Here is a 21,592-nt window from a genome sequence, read left to right as displayed (position 1 = left end):
CCATGGTGCTGTGTTCATTTTCCCTTTATTCCTTTGATACCATAAACCTTATGCTATTGTATATCATTTAGCATAATCCCATTGTCTTCCAGTCAGTGCAGGAGTAATTGACTGTATAGCTACTTCCAAAGGGCAAGAGTAATACGTAATAACACTGTATTTCTGCCGTCACTTACTGGAGGAAGTGGAGGAGGAACAGCTGGTGGCACAGGAACTTCATCTTCTACTGGGGAGCTGACCTCAGGTGTGGGACTGGGTGACTGCTCAGTGGAAGGGACTACGGCAGGATTGTTATTATTGTCTTCAGTAGTCTCAGAGGTTTGGTTAGTGGTTTCAGTGCTAATCAGTTCCTCAGTGGCAGGAGACGGTAATTCATTATCATTGGCATCTGATGAAGGAGGAGGTTCATCAGGAAGAGCAACTGTGGGTTGCACAGAAATAGGTTCTTCAATATTGCCATTGGTGCTAGTGTTTCCATTATCCACATCTGCTAAGTTGCCTATAAAGTCCTGTGGGTTGCTTGGTTGATAAAAAGGAGCACTTTCTATTCCTCCAGCAAGTGTATTAAAGCGCTGATACAGTAGCTTCTGTATATTTGGTCCACTGGGCCCTTCAGGTTCAGTGATAGAGCTACGCTTCTTTAATGGCCTAGGAGCATTAGCTAATTTTCTTCTAAGAGCTTCAAGATCAGCATCACTTTGATATCGTAGGGGTGAATGCACAATAGGTGTAAGCTTAGTAGGACTGAGAGGGCGAGGAATGTTTTCCACATTGCTATTTTCACCTGATGGCGGAATGTTTTCCAGCTCTTGATCTTTTTCAGTGAACTCAATCTGAGGCTGAGACTGTGGCTGTGATGTGTGGGTAGGCAAAGATCCATGAAGGAATGGTAAAGGTGATGGAGAGGTTGAACCAGACTGTAGGACAGGTTTTCCATAAACTGAAGAGGAGAAAATAAAACAGTGAGGAACTGTTCTGAATTTATCTCAGAAAGGTCATGCAATAAGCTGCTGGATGCGCATGCTGCTGTTTGTTCATAAATCAATATAGAAGAAAAAGATGTCAATAGCTAGGTTATGTCATAACCTATCACCCAGTTGGCTGATCAAACTAGGATATCGGTACTCATCTGTTAGTGATGGAGATACTTCTGATAGAGTTATAAACTATTCATTGATAAATGGTAAGGGGAAGGTTGTTTAAAAAAAAAGCCTGCCAGAGACTATTTCTTTAATCAATCTCTGTAAAGATACCTGGAATACAACGTATTACATCTAATATAAGACATATTGTTCCAATAGTTAGCTAGTATGTTTTAAAATAAAGATGTCTCTCAGCACATACCTATTTGCCACCTCAAAAACTACAAATGGGGTTAAATTAAATTGTGATGCCATACTGTTTGAATAAGAAAAATCAAAATCCTCCTCCTTTCCTCTAAATTTAGACAAGTTATTCAAACAAAATAATGCTTTTAAGGTAAGTATATTTACATTAATCTCAACTAAATTATTATTTATTACAGATCAAAAAGCAAGTCTACTGAGTAAGTCTGAGGTAACAGTAGCCTATTTCAAAGGGAAAGGCAATAAATATATATATTCTACCTGCTTTTACTGATTTATTTAGGGTATTGTATACAGCCTGTTGATAGTTCTTTGGTGGTGTTGCTTGCTGAAGATACATTGAGTAGATGGAACTGGAGTTCACTGTTTGAGGTCCTTTTCTTGGAGACTGAGGCCTTGATCCTTTATCAGCTAGAAAAGGCCTGATAGCCACAGTTAAAGGGAGCTCAGGCCTGCCATCTCCGCCAGGAAATGAGGAGGGACCAGAAGGTTGATAAGTAGGGCTAGGAGGTACAGAAATTCTCTGTTGTATCTGTTGTGAGGAACTAGGCTGATGTATATTGCTCGATGGTGGTAATGGAATAGGTCTTTGCCGATTTGTTATACTGGAGCCAGGTCTTGGTAGGCTGCCATCCTTCCGCCTTTCCAGTGAATTTGTAGAACCTGTTCCTAAAGGAACAGGGCTTGGATAGGTTCCATAGTTTTGAGGCAACTGCTTACTTACACCAGGGATAGTGGGTGGCACTTTCCCCATATCAAGACCCTAAATAAGAACAACAATACAAGTATTGTATGAAAAACTGGGCAGACTGCACCATCTCACAAATAAAATAAAAATAACCATGAGCAAAAACATGCACATCTTAACTAGTCAGATTCGTATTTCTGAAGGACAAAGAATAATATACATTACATATATATGCACAATTATAATAATATACATTACATATATACACAATTATGAAGCATGTTTTTTAAAATTGTATTAGACATTATGCTTCTAGGAGATTTTCCACAGAAGACTCAAAGATCAAGAGAACCACCACGTATCAGAGAGAGAGAGTACACACAAATTTTACAAGCCCAGTGTAAGATATCTCCAATTATAATATGGAAATATGAATCAAAACAGTATTTGCACCACCAAGGGCCCAATTTTCAAACTTGAGCGCCTAGCTTTAGGCACCTAAAATGCAAGTTTGACCACAAAATCCATTTGGTAATAAAGTGAAGTAAATCTACATTGCACTTTAAGAAAATAAATTAAGTCAAGGCCGTCGCTTGTTGGAGCTTACAGTCTAAGAAAAATATAAACCACTGGGCAATGGTGCAAACACCAGAGGACACAAAAAGACAACACTAGCAGGCTCAATGTATGATGGATTTGAAGTTTTTTGTTGTTGTTTTGTTTTTTAAAAGGATTTTGAAGGAAAAGAAGAGGGAGGGTGATTACTGGATAATGGGAAGTTATGCCAAGCAGCAGCAAATGACAACATGAAAGGTGTGAAACTGAGAAGGGAGGAGGAGTCAAAACATGTAAAAGGAGAGGATTAGGAGTAGGAAAGGGCTTGAGGGGGAGAGTCGGAGAAAGTGAAAGCAGAGATGTACATGAGTGGCAATACACAGGACCCTGAAGGTGAGGGACAGGAATTGAAACTTGATGTGGTAAGAGACAGGAAGACAGTGAAAGAATTTGAAGAAGGGAGATGAAGAGGATTTTATTAGTGACATTTTTGATAAATGGAAGGGAAGAAGTGAGATGAGCAGAGACCTGAGGCAAACCCTGCTAGAGAGGCCAAAGCCATAGTCAAAAGTTTTAGCAAACAAGATTTATAAAAATACTACACAAATTTGACAGACATTATGAGGTTACTGGTTTTTATATGCCGCATACGAAACCCACCAGCTTATCAGTACTTCCTAATACTGAAGATGGCAATGGTTGACTGGATACAGTTCCTTGTTTTAAAGCAGTATCCATGCTTGATTCCTTCCAGTCTGCATTGGAGATTTGAGGTGGTTTTACCACAGGAGTTGAACTCTGTTTAAGTGTCGGCCAGTTTCCATCATTAGCTTGAAATAGAGGGAAAATGTGATATTTATGGTTATCAATGCCAATCACTGTAAACAAGCAAAACATTTGAAGTGGAATCCATTATTCAGATTAGTTTAATCACAATGGGATTAATATGATGCCAAACATCAGATAAGCTCTCATTAATGTTAGTCTGATCCAGAAGAACAGAATAAAAGCTTAACCACCAGGAACAACAAGCTATTCGTTACCCTTTGACATTCAAATTAATTATATTAAAATCAGCTCTAATGACAGATGGTGAATATTTGGGTGCTAAATGCAATTTCAGCTATCATATTCCAAAATTAAACTTTTTTTTTAAAGTTCATCTATACATAGAAATATGCCATTAGCATTCAATATTGATAATTTTTAGTGAATTACCAAGATACAAGGCTAAATTCTGCAATGTATCAATTATATCAATGTATATCTTGAGTAACTGCATTAACTTCAGTGGAGTTTTTCAAATTGGCACCTGTAGAACTGAACAGAATTTGGCCCAGAGTCATTGATATGCAGTGAGTTGTAAGTAAAGACTTGTCGTAGCTACATTAATTCCAGTAAACGAAAATCTTCCAAAGTATTCATTAATGTCTTTCTTCTTTTCCCACTACCCTCAGTAATTATAATAGTGTCTCCCTGTTAAAGATTTAATTTTTCAGAAATTCATCTTAAATCAGTTGAAAATTTCAAGCCACAGGCATATTTATTCATTGCATGCAAAAATATTATGCACAATTGCTTGTAAATTGAAGTAGTCATTCCTTGACCTAGTCCTTAATGGTTTAGTGTACAATTTTAGTAATTGGAGGAAACAATTCACTTTCTATTTTCCCAAGTAGGATACAAGTTTTAAAACTATCTGAAAGTTAGACCTATGCTGTTACACTGTAAAACAGTTTTGAATTAGTGCTTTGTTCTCCTCTTTAAAAGATCACATTTCAGTTGCTAGACTCACTCTTGCTCTAAGAGGTGGATACGGTTGTTTTCGTCGCCCCCGCTGCTCTGTAGTGACCACAGCAAAACAATTTAATAGTAGTATTAATGGCCTGTGAAAGAGGCACATACAGCCTTACATTACAGAGGATGCTAACTGAAATGCCAAGTCTTATGTGGAAAAAGGAGAATTTATTGGGATTCCTGGAACCCTACTGTAAGGAGACCAAATGAAGGTCAGTGATACTCAGTGACAAAGCCTTCCACTTCATTTCAACTTTACAGAAAAATTCTATCTAGGCCTCTCACTGATGCTTTTTTCCATTTCCAGATTTGTCACCAGACACTACCTTGTACAGTTTTTTCCAAAAACAATTTGACTGCTACCCCACAAATAGGCCACATGAGGGTGTGCTAGATACAATGCAGTTTACATCACTCATCTTAGGGCTTATGAACCTGAGCCACTTTTATTTAACATCCAATTTCTAAAGAAGTTAGAATCTGGAGACTGTTCAGCAACCCATATTTCCACCATGCCAGTCCACATTCAGAGTTTATCAGCTCATTAATCTGTCTTTACCCGAGCCCACATGATTATGTGATCTATTTTCTATCCTTCACTCATTTGAAAGTTACACTCTGCCTGTGAACTGCCTTAGTAATTATCTTTTAAATTACCTTTCCTAAATGTTCCACACAAAAAAGTTACAACAACATTTTAATTTCAAATCAATCTAGGTTGAATTCTGAGAGATAATTACGTTGGGATAAGAATGCTTTTCTGATTGTTAATTTAATACAGTTAAGATCATTGTAGATTTTTTGCCCAAAGCACGTTGTGTAACATACAGTCCCGAAACTGCTTTTCAGAGTCTGCAGAATGCCAGGAAGTGCTGTAGTCAGGGCCAACATCAAGATCTGACACTGTCCATAAACTGTACACCTTGATTTTATTACCATCATCTAGGTAACAAGAGTAAGACCAAAAGAGACAAAAGTAAAAAATACGTGCCTCTAAGTAAGGGCAATTTTTCTAAATATGAACAGTTCACTAGATTAATATTTACTACATAATAGACCTAAGATGTTCTTTAATTCAAGCATGTTTATTACTGTTCCAGTTCACAGATCAATTCCAGCAGTTCCTATATCCTATTTACACTAAACAAAGGAATGAAGATTTAGATTTAGTAGTTTAGATTTAGTAGGTAAGAATGAAAAGAGGGAAGTAGTAAACTTATTTAAGGGGTAAGAAATAGCAAGACATCATAAAACATTTCACTCTTATAAATACACATCCACACAGGTTTAAAAAGAATGCTCAGAGAGCTAGACAATTGCACAAAAAATGTGCATCGAGTATAAAATTTCAATTTTAGAACTCTAGGGACAAGTGCACTTATCCTTAGAATTCTACGGTGAGAAATAGGAACCAAATATGTTCAACCTCTGTGTCTCCAACCTCTCCAGTCTCTCTCTTAGAGGGCTGGTCTGCAGGTTGCTTTAATTCGCACCAGAAGGGTTTACATTTTAGTCCACACTACTGTGTTGCACACTAACTAGTCTGTGTGGACCCTGTTGGTGTGCACCAAAAGTTCCCTAGTCCAAACTAACATAGTCCCACTTAAAACAGCACTATGTTAACATGCATTATGAAACTTTTAGTGAGTGTCAGCAGGGTCCACTTGGGCCAGTTAGTGCAAGACACACTAGTGAGGACTAAAATTTACACCCCTCTGTTGTGGCCTAAGGCACTATATAGACATGTTCTTGGTTTCCTTCAGTTTCAGAATGCACCTGATCTCATCTTTCTGCCCCCTATATATCAGTCAAACACGTCTGACAAGTATCATGGACCTTGCATGGCATACATGCATGGAGACTGCCTCTCACATTAACGCCTAAACTGAGTGTCACACAGCCTACAAATACAGCTCTGGCTGCTAAAAGCTGCTGGGGAGAGGTGCTGAGCAGCTGCTGTCTGCTACTCCCTCTGGTGGATCTGACCAGAGAAGGACCAGCTGTTAGGAACAAGCAAGCCCTGACAGTAGCAGCTAGGCTTGCCAACCCTCCAGGTTTGTACTGGAGTCTCCAGGAATTAAAGATTAAGCTTTAATTAAAGATAATGTCATGTGATGAAACCTCCAGGAATTCATCCAACCAAGCTTGGCAACCCAAGGGCAGCAGCAAGCGGAGGCAAAGGCAAGGACAGAAGGTGAGAGGGATGCAGTACTGGCCCTAGGCTCCCCTATCCAGCAACCAGCCAGTCTCCTAACTCAGACACTACCATTCACCAAGCTGATCTGCTACCCTGACAGGTCCCTGCTAACCCCTACTCCTACCCAGCCCTCAATCACCCCACCCAGTTGCCCATAATTCCCTTAGGTATCACAAAGCCACTTCAAGCTACATCTTTCCCCAAGATACCTCCACCAACCCAGCTGTCCCCTGCTTCCTCCAAACTATCAAATTATCCCCCTGGATCTTCCTAAAAGTCTAACTATCCAGCTGCCCCCGACACCCTTTGTGAACCCCAGCCATCTTCAAATTCTTCCCCTCCACCCAGGCCTCCATCTTCCCTCAGCCACTGAGCTTCCCCCATCTTTCCCTACCCAGACACTTCCACAAATCCAGCTTCCCTTAGCTAGTCCCTCCTCCAGCACGCCCAACACTTCTGTTGCCTTCATCTTCTGCCCATGCACCCCCAAAATCCAACTTCCCTTCAGTATCCCTCTGCCACTCCCGCTAACCCTATTGCCCAGCTTCTCTCTCTCTCACATACATACATACACACACACACACACACACTTTCATCTAATTATTTAGTCATTTTACTAGTATATTCTAACAGTAACCGCATACTGTAAACCAACAATCTGAAGATACTTGATTTCACTATTACTATTATATTTGGGCCTTTTATAGAACTTTGTATTCATAGATTTCACACCAATTGATAAACAGGAGATAATGCTTATCCCACAGTCATGTAGCAAGTGAACTGCAAAAGCAAGCGTGAAATCCTAGTCCCACTGAAGTCAATGGGAGTTTTGCCACTGACTTCAAGGGGGCTGAGATTTCACCCCAGGACCAGAAATCAGATCTCCCAATTCCCAGCGCAGAACACGATATAAACCCTCATAGTCTCACACATAATCCTATCTCAAAAGAAATCCTACACATGCCAGGTCTCTCCAACATTGTGAATTCACCCTAATTTATAGATTGATTACCTATACAAAAGTTTCTAGTAAATTTTTGTAACTATTCTTTCAGTATCTTTTTAGACCTAAACACTCAATGGGGCAAACTCATCCCTGGTGAAACTCATCTGGCAATACTCAAGAGATGAATTTGCCCCAAATCCATTTACTTTCTTTTAATCCCCAAATTAGCCTCCTAGAAAGTTTACATTATAATAGTGTATCTACTGCATACCAGGACACAGCACAGTTTCTAAAATTGCTGTTTAATATGCATCTGTATGCATGAGCTCAAATGACCATATTAAAAACTGGCATTCTTAACTAGCCAGCTATCATCTACACACTCACAGTGCAGGGTGTCAGACAGAGTAGGTGCCAGGCAGATGACACTTTGAACAGCAGACTGAAGAGAGGAAGTGGGAGGTGACAGAATAGGCTCCACTATTATGTCTAAATCAGAAATCTTCCAGGTTCCTGGAGATTTTTTCACACATTCATAATCTGTCTCTACAGGACAGGCAGATTCAGTCACACAAAAAAAGAAAGAAAAAAAGTGGTGGAAAAATTACAACATAATGGCAATGCAGAAATTAGAACAGGAAAACTCAGAAATGCAGAAATAAACACATGACACTTGAAATAAAAAATCTCAAATTTGATTTTTTTTCTAGCAGTGGATAGACAATATTTTCATATACAGCTCTTTTGAAAAAATTGTTTAAATACAATTAGAAATCATAAGCATGTAAAGTAAGAACTACTCTACACTACAAAGTCTTAGAGAACAATCTCTCTTTTACAGTCTAAAAAGGTCTAATGCAGTATAACCCCTGGGGTAGAATACAGCAGACCTAGAAGTATATATGCAATTATAAAAAAAAAAACAGTAAGATTTACAAATACCAAAATGGTGTTTGTATATAAACTGCAACTTATGAATTGACCCTTTCCATGTGATAAGAGACTTAAATGCAAAAAAACAGAAGCCAACACAAAGCCAACACAATCAGAACACAAAGCCAACACAATCTGTCATTGCTTATCTGTCATCTCACTTAAAAGGTGACCCCAATCCACGTCCTGTGGTCAGAGGTTTAGGACTGTGCATTTCTCAGTCTTAAGGAGATTCTTTGTTACCAACCCATTCTTCAGAGTTTTGATTTTACTGACATTTACTGACAAATTGCCCAGTGCAGAGCGCTCTAGGAGAATGTGAGCCAATAGGCTCAAGCACCCAAGGCATAGATGATGTAGGTGGTTTCCTATACCAGGCCCCATATGAGAAGGAGTATTACAATATAGACAGAATTGTTAATTATGGGATACATGGGGGCCATAGTGTTGAAGAACATGTTATAGATATGACTGCAGAGAAGCTCCTTCATTAGCCGCAGTCAGAAAGGAGCTGGCAGTTGGAATACTAAGGCCTGGTCTACACTACGCGTTTTTACCAAATTTAGCAGCGTTAAACCGATTTTATGCTGCACCCGTCCACACAACAAAGCCCTTTATATCGATATAAAGGGCTCTTAAAACCGATATCTGTACTCCTCCCCGACGAGGGGAGTAGCGCTCAAATCGGTATTGCCATGTCAGATTAGGGTTAGTGTGGCCGCAAATCGACGGTATTGGCCTCCAGGCGGTATCCCACAGTGCACCACTGTGACCGCTCTGGAAAGCGATCTGAACTCGGATGCACTGGCCAGGTAGACAGGAAAAGCCCTGCAAAGTTTTGAATTTCATTTCCTGTTTGCACAGCGTGGAGCTCTGATCAGCACGGGTGGCGATCCAGTCCCAAATCCAAAAAGAGCTCCAGCATGGACCGTACGGGAGATACTGGATCTGATCGCTGTATGGGGAGACAAATCTGTTCTATCAGAGCTCCGTTACAGAAGACGAAATGACAAAGCATTTGAAAAAAATCTCCAATCTATGATAGACAGAGGCCACAGCAGGGACTCAGCACAGTGCTGTGTGAGAAGCGTAATGGAAAGCCAAAGAATCAAATGGACGCTCATGGAGGGAGGGAGGGGGTACTGAGGACTCCAGCTATCCCACAGTCCCCGCAGTCTCCGGAAAGCATTTGCATTCTTGGCTGGGCTCCAAATGCCTGAAGGGTCAAAAACATTTTCCCGGGTGTTTCAGGGTGTATGTCATCAATTTACACCCTTCCCCCCCCCCCGAAGGAAAAGGGAAAAAAATTGTTTCTCGCCTTTTTTCAATGTCACCCTATGTCTACTGCATGCTGCTGGTAGACAGGGTGCTGCAGCGCTAAACCGCAGCATCCTCTCCTCTCCCGCTCCTCTCCCCGGTGGCAGATGGTACAGTACAGAAGGACTGATAGCCGTCCTCGTCATCATCCTGTGAGTGCTCCTGGCTGGCCTCGGTGAGGTAGGCCGGGGGCGCCTGGGTAAAAATAGGAATGACTCCTGGTCATTCCCAGCAGATGGTACAGAACGGCTGGTAACCGTCCTCATCATAGCAACTGGGTGCTGAGCTCCATCAGCACCCCCCCCTTTCATGTCTAAAGAAAAGATTCTGTACTGCCTGGACTATCATAACAGCTGGAGGCTTCCTCCCCCTCATTTTATCTCACTAAAAACTCAGTGTTTCTTATTCCTGCATTCTTTATTACTTCATCACACAAATGGGGGGACACTGCCACGGTAGCCCAGGAGGGTTGGGGGAGGAGGGAAGCAACAGGTGGGGTTGTTGCAGGGGCACCCCCTAGAATGGCATGCAGCTCGTCATTTCTGTGGGAGCTCTGGGGCTCTGACACAGAGCAGCTGTGCTCTCTGGTTCTCTAGTACACTTGCCCCATATTCTAGGCAGGACTGACTCTATTTTTAGACAAAACATAGGAAGGGAATGACCCGGGGAGTCATTCCCATTTTTGCCTATGCGCCCCCAGCCGACCTCAGCGAGGCCAGCCAGGAGCACCCATGATAGCAGTAGACGGGACAGAATGACTGATAACCGTCATCTCATCGCCAATTTACAATGGCATGGCAGACGGTGCAATATGACTGGTAACTGTCTCTGCTACCTTGCAAAGGCAAATGAATGGTGCTGTGTAGCAGTGCAGTACTGCGTCTGTCAGTAGCATCCAGTACACATACGGTGACAGTGACAAAAGGCAAAACGGGCTCCATGATTGCCATGCTATGGCGTCTGCCAGGGCAATCCAGGGAAAAAGGGCGCGAAATTATTGTCTGCCGTTGCTTTCCCGGTGGAAGAATTGAGTGACGACATTTACCCAGAATCACCCGCGACACTGTTTTTGCATTGGGATCTCAACCCAGAATTCCAATGGGCAGGGAGACTGCAGGAACTATGCGATAGCTACGGGATAGCTACCCACAGTGCAACGCTCCGGAAATCGATGCTAGCCTCGGACCATGGACGCACACCGCCAAATTAATGAGTTTAGTGTGGCCGTGTGCACTTGACTTTATACAATCTGTTTTACAAAACCGGTTTATGTAAAATCGGAATAATCCCGTAGTGTAGACATATCCTAAAGGACATTCCACTGCAGAAGTAGCACAAGACAAAACAGACACCCCAGAGCCAGAACCAATCATTTTCAAACTTATTTCAGCAAGCTCTCCTCTTGCTGGGGAAACAGACCTCAGAATAGAAATCTATCACAACTTCATTTTTTGAGATGCAGTGTATTTTGCCCAATTCAATACTACTTAAATAAAAAAAATTAAGACAAAGCAGAGTGCTTTTTAAAAACAGATGAAAACAAAATGCTGCAAAAATTAGTTGTATTATATTTACAGATTAAATTGGAGTTACATACTGGATTTTAAAATACAAACTGATTTAAAATCTATTACTTAGAAACACTCCTAGAGCAGAATTGTTCATGGTCACATTTCTGACAATTGTACGTGCTCTTTTGTAGGTGCCATATTCAGTTCATTAGCCATGTAAAAGTCTGGCAAAGCTCTTAGGATGAGTGAGAAGAGACAAAAATATCTCACATCTATCTCGAATGACTAATATGCCCAATTCACAGAACAGCACTGAGAAGCCTAGCTCACTTTGACCAGAGAAGATCGTCAAGACATGCGACCTCCAAGGACCATTGCTTTGCCTCCTCTTACCCCAAATATTTTAATAACCATTACACTTAAGTATTTACCAGATTTTGATCTCCCATGAATCGCAGTGGAAGCAATGGTGAGAGACTGTGGTTTCACTGGGTCTACTGGTACAGCATAACTGCCAGAGCTAGGAACTTGGATGTAAGGCCCCACTGCTGCTACTCTTCCTGAAGCAGTCAGAGATGATTGGGGCGATGATGTTCCATTAATACGATTTAACTAAAATAGACAAATAAACAATGGTGTAAATGTCTATTTATCTAGGCATTTCTAGCGTGTTAAGAAAAAGTATGGTTGAATAATCTAGAATTATGCATGGTAGATAAGTCACCTCAAATTTGTTAATCAAATGTGAACCAGAAAAGCAGATTTCTACTCCACAAAACAGACTTTGCCCACCTGAAACTATACAGAGTTCTCAACCATGGCTATATTTTCCACAAGGAAAATATTTTCTTTCTGTTCAAGGGCTTGCTTCACCTCAGACATTATAAGGTTGGGGCCCTAATAGGGCACTGAAAACCAAAAGTGAATCTAAGTGTAAGTGGCCCCTCCATCTGGGCCTTTACCTGGTCATCAGAAAACACACATACAGTTAGGGTGACCAGACAGCAAGCGTCAATTTGGGGTGGGAGGGGGTAATAGTTGCCTACATAGGACAAAGCCCCTAATATTGGGATTTCTGGTCACCCTACATACAGCGTCCAGCATGCAGTTGACCACCATGCTTAATTTGTAATGAAAGAGGTGCCAGGGCTCAAGCAATTTTTATACATTTATAACTGATGCAGCAAGCCCAGAGGTGCAGGGGCTACGAACTGCCAAGCCTAGAAGTGCCGGGGCTCAGCCTTGCAAGCCCTGGCACAAATTAAGCACTGGTTGACCAGGTTATTCAACTACGGGCAGATCAAACCACTTAAATAAAAATCACCCTTCTGCTCCAGGCTTGGAGGTGGTAATTTTCATAGTTGGGAACAAATATTTTACTAATTATCCAAACCTAACAAATGCCCTGATGGAAAGCCAAAAATTAAGCCCTCATTTCTGAAATATTGTTACTGTCGCAAATTTTAAACAATATCCTAGTTCCTAACATAAAAATAAAAGGAAACACACATTGCAATCTAAGCTTTTCCTAATCTCAGTGGAAAGAATGACAAAATTCTGGATTTCTAAAAGGTTACTATTTTCAAAAGAAGTGTTTTTGTAACTGTGCTCAGCTGGAGAAAAAAGTTACATTTTATGACTTTTTTAGGTTGTTGAAACCACTAAAATGTGGCCCTTTTAATAGTTTATCTTACAGGAATGTTTTCTTTTTGACGTGCCTCAACTTTTTTCTTGTATAGTCGCTCACGGAGCTCATTGATACGCTTGTCCATCATAGCCACCTCCATGTTACGTTTGTTTAAAAGTTCTTTCTGCTGCTGAAGCTTGGAGTTCTGCTCCTGGTTAAGCCTATTACGAATCTTTAAAAATGCAATTGTTATAATTACAGTAGATACTTTATTTCACCTGCTATCAAATTATTTTATAAGATATCCAAAGACGAAGTAATATAATCAACTAAGTTCTTGGGTGTAAGTATACACTTCTACATAGCCTGTTAAGTAAACAGAAAAAGAAAATATATCCTAGGAAACAATTGTACATGATACATGTTGAATCATCCAACTTATGGCAACTCCAAGCATCTAAGCATAAAGATGTTTCATAAAGGAACACTGATGAGATGAAAACCAAATCATACATAAAATTTGATGGTAAGCTCATCTTTTTAAACCTTCTTAAAGTCAGTCAATTTTTAACTACCTGGATGGTAAAAAAAAATATATATATAAAGAAAATGTCAGTTTCAACAACAGAAGCTATGCTACTGATTCTGCTTCCAATTCCAAATGAAACCTCTTGATGCATGAATGGGATGCTAACTGAACTTGTACACAGTCTAGACACTGATTTTCCTTTCTACATGGGAATGAAGGTGAAACCTTCATTTGAAGGCTTCTAAAGGTTAAGGGGGTGGGTAACCTCTATAGTTTAAAAATCAATCACTGCGTCCTTCATAATTATTTTCCTCGTCTCCCCATTGGCTCTCTTTGGCACCTTAAATAATTCTGATAGTTTGTCCCAGTTCTCCACTTCTCATGTTGATGTTACATGCAAAAAAACTGAGGCAAATTTAAATCTTGATAAATATGTAGGGGGTCAAAATGACAACAAACAATACAGACATCTCAGCAATCTGTTAAGCATCTTTGCACTTAGAATTGCTCCAGAAATGGAGATTCACCTAGTGTAAGTAATAGGGGAAAAAAGGTCACTTCTTTTTCAATTAAATAAAAATGTAAGAAAGATTAGATTAAGCTTCATACTGTGCAACCTGGTATAATACTTTGAATGAAGTTTCCCTCCACTTCAGAGAAAAAAATTATATTTTAGTAATTGTTAAAGAGCACATCCCAATTACATGAAATCATCATACAAGAGTGTCCTCATTTTTAAAAAAAATCACATCAATCTAAACCAGGGATCGGCAACCTTTGGCCCACGGCCCGCCAGGATAAGCACCCTGGCGGGCCGGGACAGTTTGTTTACCTGCCACATCCGCAGGTTCAGCTGATCACGGCTCCCACTGGCTGCAGTTCACCATCCCAGGCCAATGGGGGCTGCGGGAAGCGACGGCCAGCAGATCCCTCAGCCTACGCTGCTTCCCACAGCCCCCATTGGCCTGAAGTGGCGAACTGCAGCCAGTGGGAGCCGCAATCGGCTGAACCTGTGGATGCGGCAGGTAAACAAACCGGCCCAGCCTGCTAGGGTGCTTACCCTAGCAGGCTGCATGCCAAAGGTTGCCAATCCCTGATCTATACTCAAAGGTTCAGAGCTAAGGATAAAAGAAATACATGCATCCCAAGAAAGTGAGAAATGTCAAAAAGCATTACTTGTATTTCCCATTTTTAAACTAACACATGGTAGAGCTCACATCTCAACCACAAAACACTATAAGCAAATTATAAAAACCATGAAATCCTGGCAAAATGGTACATAGTTAAATATTTGTAATTTCATACATTTAACCAGAAACCATAGCAATGTAAGCAAAATACTTTACCTTCTAAATGAATAAGATCTACACTATAGCTATAAAGGTATACTCGGAGAAATAAGGCATAGTAACTGCAAATTTTTCTTGTATTTGCAGTTTATATTTTACTTCCAGTGATTCTGTTAAAATATGATCAGGACAGGCTTGTTATTTAGCCCCTATACATTTTAATTATATCACATATTCACTATTATGTTTTCATACTGCATTTTACAATGGATATTTTCACTGCTTAATCATACTTTCTAGCTATGAAAGCACCTTACACAATGTTTACTATACCTACTACCTCACAAAAGAGAAAAGATTAAGATCTGAAAAATTAGTCTGAGATAATAAATTTTAGAAAAAGGAAAACAGAAACAAGTACTAGTTTACATGTAGAGTTCAATTTTTGCATATACATTCTCTTCATTGCTGAGTAATCCTCTTCAAACATTTATACAGGTTATTATATTATTTACAAGTTGTAAAAATGTGGTGATAAAAACGTGGTTTTGAAAATTAATGAAGTTCCCTTTACCTGAGGTTTATACATTTAATGTGCCCTTACAAATTAACACACATTCTATCATACTGGTTAATGGGGTTTCCCAAAATCAAGTACAACACTAGTTGCAACACTAGGTTGGGGAGGTAAGTGTTACTTTTGTTAATCTACAGATATTGTGAAAAATGTCACAGTTAATAGTTTACCTGTAGTTCTTGGTACAACTTTTTTAATTCTACAGCTGCAGGTCCTGTCATCTGTCCATTATAAGATTGGAATCCATTCAATTTCCCTTTCCTTAAGTCCTCCAATTGCTGAGTTAGCTGATCTACTTTTAACACTGCAGCTTGTAACTCCTGCTGCTTCTCCTGGAACATGGCACTGATATGCTCAATTTCAGTAGCTATAATTAACAAAAAACACACCTCAACAACCAAATGAAATACCAGTACAACTGTCTTGTGTATTTTCATAGTTCTAAACACAAAGCTATTGGAAACTGTAGTCCTACATACAGAAACGTTTCCATCAATTTAACATAGCATACAAACTTATGTTTATAACATGCTAACGTAATTTGCAAAAAGCTGAACATATTTACTAAAATCAATTTAATTTCTTATTTAATTCATTTGTGAAAGACCCTTTCTAAAAATAGAACAAATACTCAATTCAATACCCTGTTGCTATACTAATATTTGCAAGTTACAGTACAAAATATTATCAGTGAAATTTACAATGGAAATAGATTTGAAAAATCCACATACACAGATTGCCATTCATGATCTTGCTGTAGTCCACTTGTCCTCTCATGGCACGTATTTTTTTCAGCTTTGACTCCTGGGTCTCCACCCGTTCTTTAAGTTTTTGAAGCTTTTCACTCTCAGAAATAGACTGCTGCTGACGGCGTTCTTGCTGCTTCAGATAACGTAAACGTTGTTCCTGCCAAAACAAGGAGAACATGTAATCTAACTTTAGAGGAATTTTTTTAATAGGTGGATAACGGCAAAACAAACAAACAACAAAACTTGACTTTAAAGAAACCCAAACTTCACTATCAACTTTGGATGGTTTTCTTGCCTACACATCTTTTCTAAATAAATAAATAAAATCACATATGATAGTAAAATGTAATTAAAATGTATAACAATACTCCTAGAAAAACCTACAATGATTTGTGCCTATACAAATTTGTCTTAAAAAAATAGAAACACGGCACACTGCTTTTGAAGCTACTAAGTCAAACATCAAATGTACACCAAAACCAATTTCAGACTAAACATTCATTCCAACACATCTGTGAAGCTTCCGCAAGCATTTGTTTCCTGCTGCTAGCAACACGCTTCCTGCTGTTGCAAAATGTCTTCCAACCCTCCATTACTCAATTTCCCAAAGGAAGCAAACAATGGTCAGTAGAGGATTTTAGACAGGCAAAGATAAGGAGATCTGCTGTAAGATAAAGTTCCAACTCTCTAAATGACAGCCCATGCACTGAGCAAATAAGGGAAATGTTTCTTTTTTTCCCCAATATAATTTCTTCCAGAGAACTGCAAATACAGCAAACTCTGTTAGCTTGAATTCATTTAAATGTATTTCAGTCCTGTTGTCCAAGCATGCAATACGTACTGTATATATTATATAGCATCTGTAATAGTGTCACAAAATGCTTCACAGAAATACAAAACTTTGAGCATACATTCATGTTTATATATTAGGAAGTGAGTCTAACACAAAGAGTTAACAACAACATACTAATCATTTTAAAGATTAATATAACTAAGGAGTCATACTAATATTCCATGTCTACTGTTTATTAAACTGTAGTGTTCTATATTGCCTGGATTTATAAGTATTTGTTAATGCAGCAGATTTCTCAGGCTCTTTCTTTTATTCAAAATGTTGTAGTGTATTTTTCTAAGTTCTTGAAAATTATATATGCGTATGTTGAAGGAAATCTATATATAATTTTATCTATGAACAGCTTATTTAAGTCTCTAAATTGTTGCAGTTGTCTCTTTTCCACTCCTTCGTATTTTTACCTTAGCAACCAACATTTGCTGTTGGTTTTCAATCTGCTGCTGTTGTCTGGCAGCCATGTCTTGAAGTTCAGAGAGTGTGAGTTCTACACGTGGATTCCCAACCTGCAGAAAGCACAAAGCACTACGTTAAGATGATTATTTACACACATTGAATTTTGTGACATTAGAAACCAGAAATCAGTAGTCCAAGAATGTTTTTAAGTCCCAATTAGAATCTAAAATACATTTTCTTTTCTTTTCTTCTTCTGAGCTTTGCCAGAGTTTTATGCATTTGGACCGCAGCTAAAAAGCAACCAACAAAGGGATTACAAATGCCACAAATCAGATTTTCCAGAAACACAAGATCAGAATTTCACAATGTGTAATTTACTTGTTTGTTTTCTGTTTCTAGCTTTCTGAATACCCTTGGTTCTATGGGGGTACTGTTCTATGTGTTATCTCTTGGACATGTACCAAATGTAACAAATACTTGATGTTCCTGGGTTTTTATTTTTTAGATGAGACTTTTTCCTTAATTATGGTAAACTATGTATTTTGTGAGCAAAAGCACATGCAGGAAATAATTTCTAACAATTATTATTCAAAGTATAGTCTCTTTAAAAATCTAAGGCCACGTCTATACTTACCCGCCGGGTCGACGCGGCGAGTTCGACTTCTCGGAGTTCGAACTATCGCATCTGATCTAGACGCGATAGTTCGAACTCCGGAAGCGCCGCGGTCGACTCCGGTACTCCACCGCGGCAGGAGGAGTTGCCGGAGTCGACCTTGGAGACACGGAGTTCGCTTCCGCGGCGTCTGGACGGTAAGTCATTCGAACTAGGGTAGTTCGAATTCAGCTACGTTATTCACGTAGCTGAATTCGCGTACCCTAGTTCGAACCAGGGGCTGTGTGTAGACCAGGGCTTAGAGTCTTTCAGGCTCTTAAGCCTGGGGGGAGAGGTGGGCTTGAGAGCACATCAAAGCACTGTCTTACACAGATATTTTTACAGCGCTGAGTCTGTGGACCAAGGCTGGGAGGCTCCGAGAGGCAGTGCAGACATGTCCGCAGAGGGGCAGCAAGAGAGGATCCCCATCCCTAATAACAGCTCCCATAGCAGAAGAGGAAGAATGGACCCCTATAAGAAGGAAGGCAGCGGGAGGCAGAAGATAGATAATACCATGGGAAGAGAACAGAATACAAGGCGGAAGAGAAAAGTTAACATGAAAAAGCAAGGAAGTGGATGAAGAAGGGAGCAAATATGGAAGACAAAAAATGAGTAGAAAACAATGCTGCTACTCAAAGAAAGAGTAGACCAAAAGATAAGAGAAAAGAGAACAGAAAACAGTACACAAAAATGAAAATGGTACAATGCCAAAGAATGAGTAAGACAGAGAGACAAAAGGGGGGGGGAGATAGAGAGAGGGAAAATCTGGAATGGATACATCTTTTAGGTTTGATAATCATTTATTTTAAATGTGTTTATTTTTATTGAATTTCTATGGCAGATTTCCAGTTTCTGGCCTAAAGGTTGTCTCTCCCACCCTTATTTAAACTGAGCAAGTTACATGTGGTGTTTTCATGAATCATCTCGGTGGTCCTCCTCAAAGAAATCCTAAAGACTTTTGCCAATACATATATAAGAAAGAATGCACATGGGGCTCTTTTTGTTTTTAACTTGGCAGTGAAAGTAAAGATTTTCACACTTCAGACAGTCATGAAGATTCCTCAGAAGGATTACACACAAGATGGCCAACACAAGCTTTAAAGAGTTAAAAATCCTATTTTTCCCCACAACAGCACATGAAAGCAATTTTTCTCTAGTTGCAATAAATATTAATAAAATGAGAAAAAACTAACAAAAACTATAGGAAAGCTACCATTTTTTGATTAACTATTACTGCTTAAGATCCATTTTTTGGCAGATTTAATAGAAATTAAATTGAGGTCAACAAATTACTGTGCAGTGTTTTAACAAATTTTGCATGTGAAAGGTAACAAAAACCTTCACAAAACTGAAGCCTAATATTTGGGCAATTTTAACACTTTGTTAATGAGGAGAAATTATTGAATATTATTTACAATTTGCAAGGCACTTTCAAGATATGAAATGCTAACTATTGTTCTAACAGGAATCTAATATACTATTCAAATTATTTCAATAATCTCTTAGTCTTTTATTAAAAAAACCAAGTCATTTCTACCTACAGACTCAGGCCTTCTACTCTGTGAAACATGTTCATAAAAATATTTTTTTTTAAAGTGGGAGTATAAAAAACAAAGCAAAAGTAAATTCCAAAAGTTGAAACTGCTCTCTCACACCAAATATCTGCTCCGCTACACTTAGATAAATGAATGTTGCAATACCAGAACTGCATGACATTCTTATCAAACAGAACATAGTATGCCAACACCTGAATAGCTGGAAGAGTTGGTAGGAGAAAATACTGCAACTTCTGTTACAACTGGTTTGAAATTTAATGCAATCAGTAAAGTTTAGTAATGAAACAGGCAGGCTATTGTGCTGGCATTGTAATCATTCTACATTCAGTGCAGCATTTGAGCTAATGCATAAGATTACATGATTAATAACAAAGTTAAAGGTACACCATATCCTACCCCATTATAAGCACTCCCAAAGAAAAATCAAAGGAAGTTAAAAAGCGCTTTGAAAGTGTTGTGAGATGAAACTCAAAACAATGCTTACACAAGGGAAGAGAGGTTTTAAGATTCATAGACAGGGCAAAGGAACAATCACAGAGAAATCTAAGACAAACCCCACATTTCCTGGCATCTGAGAGAAGATCTGGTTCAGAGTCTCTGCTCTTTGGTCCTCCCAAGTTACCTTGCATTATAGTTCTGTAATGATCTGAGCTGCCAACCGATCCTTTGCCATACCAGTGTCTTAGCCCCAACCCCAAGAGAGGAAAACTCCTGCTCTGAAATCCACCAGGTAACAGAGAAACAGGGCACTTGAGTAACTGACCTCCAGTTCTGCTACACACTGCTCTGAAATCTACAGATCTCCAGTCTTTCTGTCCCTGCAGAGTGGTTTCTGTGAGGTCCAAGTAGTGGGGAATGTAAAGCAATGATTTTGACAAGCTCACATTAAGGTGGGCTTTTTGCTTCTTTGTTGCCCTTCACAATATAGAATGAAAAGAAGCAAAGGTTCCCCTAGTCACAAGAACAGACTCTCATAAAACTACTGTATATTCATATTGCAACAGGGATTGCTGCGGGGTGGAGGGAGGGGGAATGGCAAATAATGCATTTTAACATTTTTTATATACAACAATATCTTAACAATATCACTGTAACTTCATAGTCTTCCTGAGCGGTCATACTTTACGACACAGAATATCTAAATGTTTCTTTCAGGTGAGTGTCCTTTTTATCCAATAGCACCCAGTAATAGCATAATAAAAAGTAATATGCACATAGTCATTTCCTATTGTCAAAGCACTGCACAAACACTTAGCTAACCCTTCAAAACATTCCTGTGAGTTAAGTATCCTTCCCATTTGACAGATGAGGAACAAACACAGAGGATAAGTTACTTGCCCAATGCTACATACTAAGTCAATAGCAAAGCAAGGATTAGAACTCAGGAAGGTTTCACATTCTCATAACCAAACCAATTCCAGTGCACTACTCTGCCTCAATATCTGCTAATTATTTCAAACTTTGTGGGGTTTTTTTGACTGAATTACATTTCATTTTTATGTAAAGCAAACCCAAATTATTTCCATTCAGGTTTTTATTTTATATCCATCCTGAAATTCAGATTGGAAAGAATTTTTATAGACATATTTTAATTTAGAATATAAGCTGTTTGTCATCACTTACCCTACAGTAAATCAACAAATGTGCAAGTTTAAGTTTAACTATAGACTGAATATATAAATTGTATATACTATTACATACACTCACACACAAAATCAGCTCAGATGCATGAAAGCAGTTCAGTCACTAGGGAGATCCAAATTTGGAATATTTCCTTTTCAAGCTGCTAAAGCATCAGTATGATATAAACATGACTCACTTAAATTCCTGAGGGAATTCCACTCTGTAAACACCTCCTGCTGGTCATATTATGGAGCAGAATTAGAGTTCATATTGGAAATAGTAACCCATGTAACCCTACTCCTAGTAAATGTCAGCATCAATGGAAACTGTTTATAAAAGATGAACAGGTGATGAAGCGGGTAGAGTATGGAACAGAGGCCCTAAAATCAAGGGGTATAAAAACACTTGCATAATGTCTAGATCAGATATGGAACACTTTGGTATTAATTTG

The 21,592-nt window shown here is 39.2% G+C and overlaps 1 protein-coding gene across 4 annotated transcripts in view; it reads right to left on the bottom strand.

The window, feature by feature from the left end:
* The window catches only part of PPP1R13B (protein phosphatase 1 regulatory subunit 13B), a 122,870-nt gene that overhangs the window by 12,820 nt on the left and 88,458 nt on the right, over positions 1-21,592 (bottom strand). For 2 of the 4 annotated variants that reach the window (XM_045015751.1, XM_045015752.1), the window contains exons 5-13: positions 17,319-17,420; positions 16,047-16,221; positions 15,486-15,682; positions 12,988-13,152; positions 11,725-11,905; positions 5,215-5,328; positions 3,250-3,419; positions 1,608-2,109; positions 177-940 (exon numbers count right to left, since the gene is read on the bottom strand). In XM_045015751.1, coding sequence (XP_044871686.1) covers positions 177-940; positions 1,608-2,109; positions 3,250-3,419; positions 5,215-5,328; positions 11,725-11,905; positions 12,988-13,152; positions 15,486-15,682; positions 16,047-16,221; positions 17,319-17,420 — 2,370 coding nt within the window. The remainder of the gene's footprint in view (positions 1-176; positions 941-1,607; positions 2,110-3,249; positions 3,420-5,214; positions 5,329-11,724; positions 11,906-12,987; positions 13,153-15,485; positions 15,683-16,046; positions 16,222-17,318; positions 17,421-21,592) is intronic. The other 2 variants (XM_045015753.1, XM_045015755.1) reach the window with 2 other exon arrangements.

The sequence above is a fragment of the Mauremys mutica genome, chromosome 4, assembly GCF_020497125.1.
Source record: "Mauremys mutica isolate MM-2020 ecotype Southern chromosome 4, ASM2049712v1, whole genome shotgun sequence".
Lineage (NCBI taxonomy): Eukaryota > Metazoa > Chordata > Testudines > Geoemydidae > Mauremys > Mauremys mutica.
The sequence above is the reverse complement of the archived record's forward strand: the minus strand, read 5'-3'. Positions and strand labels throughout refer to the sequence as shown.